Below are 11,002 nucleotides of genomic sequence, written 5' to 3'. Positions count from 1 at the left end.
ACTATATATATATATATATATATATATATATATATGCACTTTGTGATTGGCATTGTCCCGTTTTTGACCGTAAGAACACTAGAAACGTTACTGACACAACATGGACATATTATAAATAGGGAACGGACTAAAATGATAAAAAACGTATAAGCATCCACGATATAGCATAAAAAACAGTACTGGTAACATTGTGCCTGCCCACGACAAAACTACATCGGAAGCTTTTATATGATTTTATAGGAGTGATATATTTTTACCATGTACATTACGAGTTGGCGCTGGTTTGCTTCAGATGATATTCTCGGAGGTGATGCTTAATCCATTGATGAAAATGGTCGATCTGGAAGCTCTGGCTGCGGAGGGCAAGAGCCGTGACATTCTGACGGTCGTCGATGCCACTTTTGTGTCGCCCACGTTGCTTCAGCCTCTAAAACTCGGCATAGACATAGTTGTCCACAGCTGGTACACGGCTATTGTCTCCACTCTCTTACGTCTCCTGGCTGTTTTCTACAGCCATCTTTCATCCATAGATACTACCTCAAGGGTACCCCAATACTTGGGGTAGTATCTATGTTTCACCTAATCTCACTGTATTAATTAATACCAATAACGACTCACACGATATTTCTGATGCAACTGGATGTTCGTATGGCGACGTATATCATCCGTTTTGCTTGTTGCAAGAACTAAAACTACGTTCGATTACGGCAGCGAAAATTACGGCCCGTTTAGAAACAGTAGAACAATTATTATTCGGTCACTTTCGCTGTACAGCTCAAAGTACATGGGTGGACACAGTGACGTCATTGCTGGCTGCGTGACGACAAGCACGGTCGACCAATGGAAGAAGCTGCAGACCATCGCAAATATATGTGGAACATTAGTGGTATGTTCTTCTCCGCCCGCACACGAATACCGCCTATTTACTCCCTCTGCATTATTTACTGTGTGTGAAATACCTACGAATAACGAAGGAAGTGTGACGTTTGAGGTTTTACCAGGTCCCTTGCGTTCGGGGTGCACCTGGTAAGCGGTTGTTAGCCAACACAAACATGCTATTTCGGCGCCTCATATATATATCAGACTAAACATTTAAATAAATAAATAAAGAGATTAGTTAATTAATATAAATAAATTAATATATAAATGAATACATAAAACCCAAACAACTATCTAATTGATTGAATAACTAAGAAATAATGGCCTGCATTTATGTGTCATCGAATAAAAAACACTTTGAAATACTGTTTTGTTAACGCAAATCTCCATTGATTTTGATTTTTTTCAAAGTCGCCCTTTTCAGCCAGTATACTGCAAAGAGGGCTGAAGACTCTACCACTACGTATGGCAGTGCATTCTCAAAACGCAATGAAACTTGCTGAGTTTCTTGAAGATCACCCTAAGGTACGCGTTACTCGTAAGATGATAAAGCTTACTATGTGATACGCTGGATTTCATTATTACATTTTTAATTTCAGCGCACATATATATATATATCAGTAATAATACTAATAATAATAATAGTCCATTATTATACACTCCTGATATATATATCCATCTAGTAACTGTTGCTCAAACGGGAATGAGATTGTTTTTATGTGGCTCTAGAATATAAGTTCTTATACCTGTTTATCCTGGACCAGACTATCACTCACTAGCAATAGAAGAAATGTCACTCCCAGCTCCGCTCACGAGTAATGTAATTTTCATCGTGAACGTGAGATACAATGGTCTAACACAAACCATGGCAAACCCCAGTGTAACCTACAAAGCGCCTATATCATTTTTGGCAAAGATTACGATAAATGAATACTGAATTTTTACTGACTGCGTCTTTATTGCTATGCACATCAAAGCAAGTGTGTTATTCAGTTTTTGTGTCGACAACTGTTGTATTCTATTAAATGTACCATATATACGGTGATAGCTTGTTGCTGAAAGCTTGGTATTTCATGTTCTTCGTAGATCTCTCGCGTGATGTACCCAGGTCTGCCGTCGTTCCCCTATCACGACGTTGCAAAGAAACTCCTGACTTCTGGTTATAGCGGCATTATGTCGTTTGAAGTTGCGAGTGGCTATGAAGGTGCAAAGATTTTAGTAGAGGTAAGCTCAAAAGCAATATCAAGCAAACACTTATCAGCGATGCATTAGGTCTACTGTCACAGTGGCTAAACATAACTCGCCCCGTTCACTATAACACCCGACTTCTCTCGTTACACGAAAGAAAGTACTTACACGACCTTAGAATGGCATAATAATATTGTTTCACGTTTGCTAAAATCTGAACGAGACAATTTCGCCAGTGTGTGTGTGTGTGTGCGTGTGTGTGCGTGCGTGCTTGCGTGTGGTGTGTGTAACTCTGTCGGTTCTTGCAGAGCCTGCACCACGTTGCGCTGGCCGTGTCGCTTGGAGGAACGGAGAGCCTGATCGAAATACCAGCGGTGATGACACACGGTCCCCACGTCATGACAGACGATGACCGCGACTCCGTGCAGATCTCTGGCGGTCTCGTGCGGCTGAGGTGAGAGCGACAGCTGATTGTGCTGTGCTTGTGATTGTGATTGTGCCTGTGTTGTGATTGTGATTGTGCTGGTGCTGTGATTGTTGTGCTTGTGATTGTGCTCGTGTTGCGCTGGTGCTGTGATTGTGCTCGTGTTGCGCTGGTGCTTGTGTTGCGCTGGTGCTGTGATTGTGCTGGTGCTGTGATTGTTGCGCTGGTGCTGTGATTGTTGTGCTCGTGTTGCGCTGGTGCTGTGATTGTGCTGGTGCTGTGATTGTGATTGTGCTGGTGCTGTGATTGTGTTGTGATTGTGTTGTGCTTTGTGCTGTGTCCAGTAATCTGGTGAAAGTGGTAATCTCGTGGCGAAGTAATGTTGTGACAACTGAGGCAGGGTGACGTGGGGAGAGCTAATGCGTGACAATTATGGTTGGGTGACGTGGGAGTGCGGAGATGAGAACTTAGGTAAGCTACAGATTAACGCGGGATACACTACAGGGTTAGGTGGCATGGTGAAGTATTGCGGTGACAAGTTATATGTAGATAAACATGAGTTAGGTGACCCAACAAATAATATGGTGACAATTATAAGCTCAAGTGACCAGAGGAGTATTGTTGTGACTGATTAGGGCTAGGTAACTTTGGAGGTAATGTACTGATATTGACTTAGGCAATATGGGAAGTAAATTGGTATTAATTGAAAAACGAGGACCTGGAGTTAATGTTATGACGTATAATGACATAATACGCGAACACCTACCGCCTGATATATATGTGCTGTGTGGTTTTCCTTGTTTGTGATAGCAGCTAGTATCTGTAACTTTTTTACGTACTATGTTGCACTGCAATGTTGCTTGACTGACTTCAATCGTTTCAGTGTTGGTATTGAGGACATAGAAGACCTGAAACACGACTTCATTCAAGCCTTGGACAAGATCAAGATTTAGATTTACTAACAGCAATGGAGTAGTGACGGTGTTGATTTGATTGCACTGCCACTAAGATGTATATGAAACGTGATTATGAAACGTGATATGAAACGTGACAGAAAATCGCATGATCTATAAAACCAACGGGCTATTTTCGAATGGAAATATATTCATTAGAGACAATTATTATCGATTGTATCGATTAATGCTGAAAACGGTTGCTGTGTGGCATCTAAATCAGTGCATTGCTGGTCACGTGTTACCATTCTCAGGTGAATTATCGTTGATTTATTAGCAATTTATTAGTAAACACCCATAAAATATACACCATTCATATGGATATAATTTACTACTAATAACTGCCTTTACTGTTATTATAAAATGCCTCGGTACGTAACATAACAAAACGCGCAAACAAACACATTTCACCCTGAGGGACGTCCACACGTTCCCAGCTGTAAAAACACGATGAGCAATGATCAGGCCGACGGCTTTCGACAGCTAAGAACATGAGAAATTGCTGAATGATTACAAATTCAGTCTAACAAGTTGACATGAAACCTTACAAACTAACCCCATGCTATCGCTAAGCTTGTGATTTCCAGGTATTTTTCACGCATATCCATTACTTGTCAAGTACAACAAGTAGTTTTAATATTATGTTACTATAGCGACTATGCAACATAAGCCCAGGGGAAACATCACGTCTCTAGCATTAAACCCACACGCTCTAATAAATAAATAAATCTTATATATCGACTGATTAAACGTCCTTTGGGCTCAGAACGAGGCTAGTTATATAATTTCTGTACAACCATCAATCGATATATCTTGGAAAAAGTAGGATATACGTGATTTGTGGCATAGATTTCTTCACAATCTCCTTTCCCTCTACCATAAGCAAGTTAAGGAATATATTCTTTAATTATTTCTACTTGACCCTGGATTGCAGCAATGGCAACCACATGACAGCGATACTCATAGCGCTCCACTCTTGCTACGAACCGACATTATTTATATTCCAACAATTCTACCACACATACATGTCTTGTCACACAAGTCAACAAAATCAACAAACGTTTAGCCACTCCTTAACAAATCCGATTTACACGTGTGACCTCCAGTTTCTCTACGTCTTTCCTTTCTTCATCCCACTCTCCTTTTCATTCTTCCATTTCTCTCTCTCCCTCTTTATAATTTCATCTTCTCTCTTTTATTTCCTCTTCTCTCGCTCACGCTTGCTCATTAATTCTCCCTCTCTCCCTTCTCCGTCCGTACATTACGTGCTTATTCCTTCTCCCTCTCTCTCCCTTCTCCGTCCGTACATTACGTGCTCATTCCTTCTCCCTCTCTCCCTTCTCCGTCCGTACATTACGTGCTTATTCCTTCTCCCTCTCTCTCCCTTCTCCGTCCATACATTACGTGCTTATTCCTTCCCTCTCTTTCCCCTCTCCGTCCGTACATTACGTGCTTATTCCTTCTCCCTCTCTCCCTTCTCCGTCCATACATTTCGTGCTTATTCCTTCCCTCTCTTTCCCCTCTCCGTCCGTACATTATGTGCTTTTCCGCTTAAACTTGATGACGCCGACCATCCAGACGAATGTCATGCAGACGAGCACGATCATGATGACGAACCACCAGCTGTACGACTTGTGTGCGTGCGCAGCGAGTCGCTCGCTCTCCACCCGAAGCTTCGTCGTGTTCACCTCGGCCTGCCGCTGAGACTCCGCCAGTACCTGCAACATTCCATCAAAAGTTATCATTATTGTGTACATTATACCTTTATCATTGTTTCGTATTTTATATTTATCACTTTTTTTATCATTGTAATTTATCATTTTTTGTACATTAAAAAAAAAAATTGTATTTTGGTTAGTACACTGCAACAGGTCGTTCATTCATAATCACCTGCCGTGACTTGTCTGATAAACAGCGTTACCAACCATGCAACCAGTTAAACTGTGAAATTTACTTATCTGGCAAGAATCTCAAAAATTTGTCAAAACATTTCCTCCTTGGCAATGTCAACATATCAGTAAGAATCAAAGGTAATGTACAAATAATTGATAAATTACAATGATAAAAAAATGATAAATATTGTCCGGGGGTAATTGTCCGGGGGGTATTTGTCCTAGAACCTTTACCCCCATGCCATTCACCCCCCGGACAATTACCCCCGGACAATTACCCCCCGGACATTTACGACCCGGACAATTACCCACGAGACAATTACCCCCGGGACATTTACCCCCCGGACAATTACCAGCCGGACAATTACCCACGAGACAATTACCCCCCGGACAATTACCCTCCGGACATTTAACCCCGGACATTTACTCCCCGGACATTTACCCCCCGGACATTTGCCCCCCGGACATTTACCCCCCAGACAATTACTTACTTGGTGTTTATTATTTATTGTTGAACAGTGATACAAGGAGGAGGTCGAGGAGGAGGGAAGAAGGTGGTAGAGGAGGAGGAGGGGGAGAAGGTGGAGAAAATGTGGTGGAGGAGGAGGAGGAGGAGATGAGCTAGGAGAGGCGGTGGAGGAGAAAGAGGAGGAGGAGGAAAAGAGGTGGAGGAGAAGGAGGGGGAGAACGTGGGGAGAAGGTGGTGGAGGAGGAGGAGGGGGAGAAGGTAGAGGAGGGGGTAAATGTCCGGGGGTGATTGTCCAGGGGGTAATTGTCATGGGGGTGAATGGCATTGGGGGTAAATGTTCGGGGGTTAATTGTCCGGGGGTAATTGTCTGGGGAGTGATTGTCCGGGGGTATTTGTCCTGATATCATCGAACCGTACCCAGGGTACCCTCCGATAGTACCCTGAGGGACATAGACCCTATCAGCCGCAGTATACGCCAAATACGCGGAAATGATGCATCAACGTAAACAAAGATGGCGCCATATGCAGAAAAACATTCGCCGCTTTGTGTTTTCAGAGCTTTTGTATGATCAACAAAGTCTTGTTGAGTGTTGTTGTGGGCTTGTGAACTGCTTACTGTGATTCTCTTACGTATCGACTATTAGTATTAGAAAGGCAAGAATCAGAAATTCCGAATTCCAAAGAACAGAGTGTAGGTGTAGATACTAGATGCCTACATCGAACTAATTGTGGCAGTGGTGCCTGACGCTGCCTACGTTGTATCATTCGCTGGTGAGTACAGCCTAGACGTATTTGTAATTGTTCTGTATGTACTTGTTAGCTCATGGAGGCGTATGTGGTTGCCAACTGCCAGCGGTGGCAGTTGCTTGGTGTGCTCTGTCCACCATTCGGCAGCCTTCATGTGTCTGTTCCTGAGGGCTTCCTCCCTCGCCGTCATGGTTTCACGTCATGTGGTATGAGGCCTATATCGATCTGGCAGTATAGGGATGAAGTCTTTTATAGGTCGACCAAAGATGCACATGGCGGGCGAGATCTTAGCCTCTGGGTCAAGTGTATTCCTGTATTGCAATACTGCGCGCTGCAGCGCACCGGTGTCTAGCTCACCGCGTGGACCGGTGTTGCTAGTGATCATACGCTTCACCGTCTTCACTCCTACCTCTGCTCTGCAGTTGGAATGCGGGAAAGCCACCGAGCTTAGTCTGTGGTGGACCCCCCAATTCTGTAGGAATGTCTTGGTGGCGGCTGCAGTGAACTCCGGTCCACCGTCACTGGCTAGCTCATCTGGGACATCGAACGTCACAAAGATACGCCGGAGGCAAGTTATCAGGCCTTGGCACCCATCCGATGCATGTTCCACTACTGGCCAATTGGAATAACGATCGACCACGACCAGGTAGTTTAAACCCTTGTAATGGAAATAGTCAGCGCAGACACACTGGAAGGGGTAGGCTGGGGGTGTCGGTGGTGCGCTGGGCTGTGATGGTGCAATCCTGTTGCAGTCACTGCACCTAGCCCTAATATCCTTGATTGCAATCCTTTGAAATAGCCAGAATCCTATTCCTGCCTTCGACCAGTCTGTTGCCAAGCAGGTGGGCTTCTCCTTGTCAAAGATCCTCACACCCTCGTGAAGCTCGCTTACAATGACAGCTTTGACTCCTCGAACAGATCATTCAGTTCTTTGTCCCAGTGAAAGGGCGTGGAGGGCTTGAGGAGTTCACGGAAGGGTTGCATTTTGTCCGTCATGCTGAAAGCATAGCTGACTTGGTTGACCACTCCGAACCAGGCCCGCACATCTGTAATGTTGCGTGGCATGGGGAACTCCAGAATGGCTTGGAGGTACTTGCTGCAAGATCGGACTGATTCGGGCGTAATCTCAAAGCCCGCGAACTCGACTGTGTCCTGGGCGAACACAAATTTCTCTGGGTTGAGAGTAATTCCATGACGGCCACAGAGGTCTAGCCCACTCTATACCTATAAGAAACTGTCCTCAATGGTGTCTGCCCATATGAGTGTGTCATCCGTGCACTTAGTATAGTCAGTATATGAGAGTGTAGAGTCAGCGATAATCTGGTCGTACCGTCTAGTGTACCCATCGCCAGAAGCAATGTATCATTGAGGTGCCACCCTGTAACGATAGCGATCCCAGGGGGTAATAAATGGGGTCAGGTGGTAGTCATCGACATGCAGAGGAACGCTATGATGCCTATTCCAAGCATCGAGGACTGTCTTCGTCTTATTTGCTGGCACTGAGCGAGCTTGGTAAAATGGGCTCTGGGTGGGATGGGTTTCTCTCTTAGCATGTGTGTTGAGTGCTTGGAAGTCAACTGTTCGCCTTGGCTCACCGTTCTTCTTGGCGCAAACGACCATACGATGACACCACTCTACAGGTTCACCGACAGGAACAGGCGCGATGACACCAAGCCTCACATCCTGGTCGAGACCGGCCTTCACCTTCCCACGCCAATGAATAGGGACAGGGATGGCTTTGTGACTGGCTTAGCATCCTGGGCTACCATCAGCCCCATTGGTGGGCCCTCCATTATAGGTAGGGGCTGATGTTCACATGTGTTGAATGTGCTGCCCCTGTAGTAGTTGATCAGCCACTTATGCAGTTCTGCTCTGTTGCTCTTAGTGGCGGGGAAGGGTAGTAACTCTGGTTTCTGTGGAGGGGTTGACGCCTTGGGCAGGTACACGGGGTAGTAATGCCGCCCTCACTGTTTGGCTGTGATGAGGAGTCTGCTGACAGGACCTCAACAACCGTTGGAAACTGATCCGTGATCATGCCGAGAGCGACACATGCTTCTCGGCTGAGGAATATCTTGTCAGAGCTGTCTGTGACATATACCACCTGCCTAGTCTCCAACAGACTACCATGCTTATCCTTTCCCGCAAACCGCAGAATTGCTGCACCAAGGATATTGATCCCTCTGCTGTTGGCTGCATGCATCCTCATAGTTACCGGGATGAGGTCTGCTGCACTGAGTCCCAGGCGGTTGATCATCTTTATGCTGGCCAAGCAGCTCTGGCAGCCAGTATCTGCCATTACGGGGAGGGAGGCAGTCTTAGTTTTGGCATGGGTAGGAAGTCCGAGAGCGTCATAGTCTGCCTGCTTACAAGATACTGACAGCTGTATGAATGGTTGAGGTCTTGACGCCCATCGTCTCCAGCAGTCCGATAGCTGGTCATACAGATGGTGATCTAGCGTCAGGGTACGTCTACCAGCATGCTCATCAAAGGTGGTAGAGCTACAGAGCGGATCGTTGTTTGGCGTCTGCACAGCACTGGGTGAGATGGTATCAGAGATGGTGCAGAGCGCGCTGAAAACTGCGCCATTCTTATCTGCAATTGACACCTCAGGCCCACCGTTTGTCGTGCTGCGGCACATCGCCTCCAAGTAATGCAGCCTGTTGCACTTCCTGCAAGTCTTACCGTAAGCAGGACAGGTATTTTTTCTCACATGAGGTGGGTCTCTCCTACCGTGACCTCTCCTACCACAGTACGAGCACACTTCCTGACTGTCTGTATCAGTGTCATGTCGCTTGGTCCCTTCTCTAACCATGGTTGATAATCTTTTGTCTTTCTGATACAGGCTGCGTGCAGCAGCTGCACCCTGTGACTGCAAAAGTCTGTTGGCCGATTGCTTGCCTGCCTCTTTGGCCTCTACTACCTTGAACACCTCCTCGAGAGTCATGTCCTGGTTCGGATCTCCGAGCAGATCGAGTTGAATCTCGCTGTCAGCCAGACCCCTAGCTAACACATCCCGGAGAACCTCATTGGTGTAATTCACTCCATTCTGGCAGTTCTGGCACGTCAGTGCAAATTTGCAGACACTCGCTTGTCCAGTAATACGAGCGCCGAATGCGCGTACTGGCTCGTCATGATCTTGAGTCATGTTGTGCAGTGTGAACCGAGCAACCATCGTGTTCTCCTCTCTTACTGCAAGTTTTTTCATTGCTGCCAGTACATGCTCCTCTGACTTATTCGTCAGACTGGCACCAGCTGATCTCGTCAGGTCCCTGCGAAGACCCTCGTCACAACACTCCAGCAGTTGGACTACTTTTTCCTGGCCAGGAACAGTAACCCTGTAATTGCTGAGACATGTCTGTCCATCTGTCGTGAAGTAAGTCCATTCTTTTCGCCCTCAACCCGCCAAAGAGGACAATGATAGCGTTCTTCACCTTTTCGACCGTTAGCAGCGGCGACGTTGCGGGGGTTTGGGTGTAGTTCCGCCTTTGAACTGTTATCTGGAGGTTGACTTCACCACGATTGCAGATCAACGTCGCGCAGTCTTTACTCGCAGCAGCCCAACTAGCACAGTCACGGCAGGCATGAGGGACAACACGGGTCGGCGTGACGGTTGCGGATGCCTAGCTGATCAGGATCGACGCGAATTTTGTCAGCGCATAGAGGGAATAACCATTTTCTCTGACGCATTGGACGCGCGGACAATGCTGACAAATCACAAGAGAGAGTGAGGCCATTTGTATTGACGCTTGGGCGCGCGCAGCTGAACGAGCAATGTAAATAAGCCTGCGGTATACTTTTACGCCTCGAGTGAGGAGGGTTAAACAGGTTGATTGTTATCTTAATCTTGCAGTGGCGAGTACCTGTCGCGTTGTGGCAAAGCTCCCATTTTACAGTGAAATCCACACATAAACTCTTACTGAACAACGGCTTACTTAGGCACGTAATGAGATGGACTATATAGATTTCTGTAGTGTACATTACTGAATAGTTGGAATTTACAGTACTATGCACTTAAATAATTAGCCATGAGTGACGCTGCGCGGATTTGCGCCAGGACCTTGAATGTTTCTGCGAGGTCAGGAATTGTGTGGCGACCAATAATAGACGCAAGTGTGTAACGTTGCACTTATTGCGGCTCCACGAATCTTTGGGCCTGACCGATGCAACGGAATCGTTGCGCCTTGGATAGCGGCCCGGCCCATCTATCGGAATTTTAACTTACACTAGGTTATGTTTTTGCGGTTAGAAAGAACTTGGTATATTAGTTGGACGCTCGTAGTATTGGACGCTCCGTAGGCAGGCCCGTAGCCAGGGGGGGTCGAGGCGGTTCGAACGAACCCCCCCCCGGAGCCCGTGCCCTCCGCCCCCCACCGCCACCAAGCCAAAAAAAAATATTTGAAAATTTTGCCAGAATTTCACCTCAGGTCGCCGTCCCCCCATCTCTAGTGAT

General features: G+C 46.2%; 1 protein-coding gene across 1 annotated transcript in view; it reads left to right on the top strand.

Annotated features, from left to right (window-relative positions):
• LOC106807638 (cystathionine beta-lyase-like) overlaps positions 1-4,658 on the top strand; it is a 7,337-nt gene extending 2,679 nt beyond the window's left edge. The window contains exons 2-7 of the mRNA XM_014810048.1: positions 293-462; positions 775-886; positions 1,291-1,404; positions 1,966-2,103; positions 2,376-2,521; positions 3,375-4,658. Of these exons, the coding sequence (XP_014665534.1) occupies positions 293-462; positions 775-886; positions 1,291-1,404; positions 1,966-2,103; positions 2,376-2,521; positions 3,375-3,444 (750 nt within the window). The 3' untranslated portion in view covers positions 3,445-4,658. The remainder of the gene's footprint in view (positions 1-292; positions 463-774; positions 887-1,290; positions 1,405-1,965; positions 2,104-2,375; positions 2,522-3,374) is intronic.
• The last annotated feature ends 6,344 nt before the right edge of the window (positions 4,659-11,002 follow it).

Source organism: Priapulus caudatus, unplaced genomic scaffold, assembly GCF_000485595.1.
Source record: "Priapulus caudatus unplaced genomic scaffold, Priapulus_caudatus-5.0.1 Scaffold227, whole genome shotgun sequence".
NCBI lineage: Eukaryota > Metazoa > Priapulida > Priapulimorpha > Priapulimorphida > Priapulidae > Priapulus > Priapulus caudatus.
This window is presented reverse-complemented; position numbering and strand designations above follow the sequence as displayed.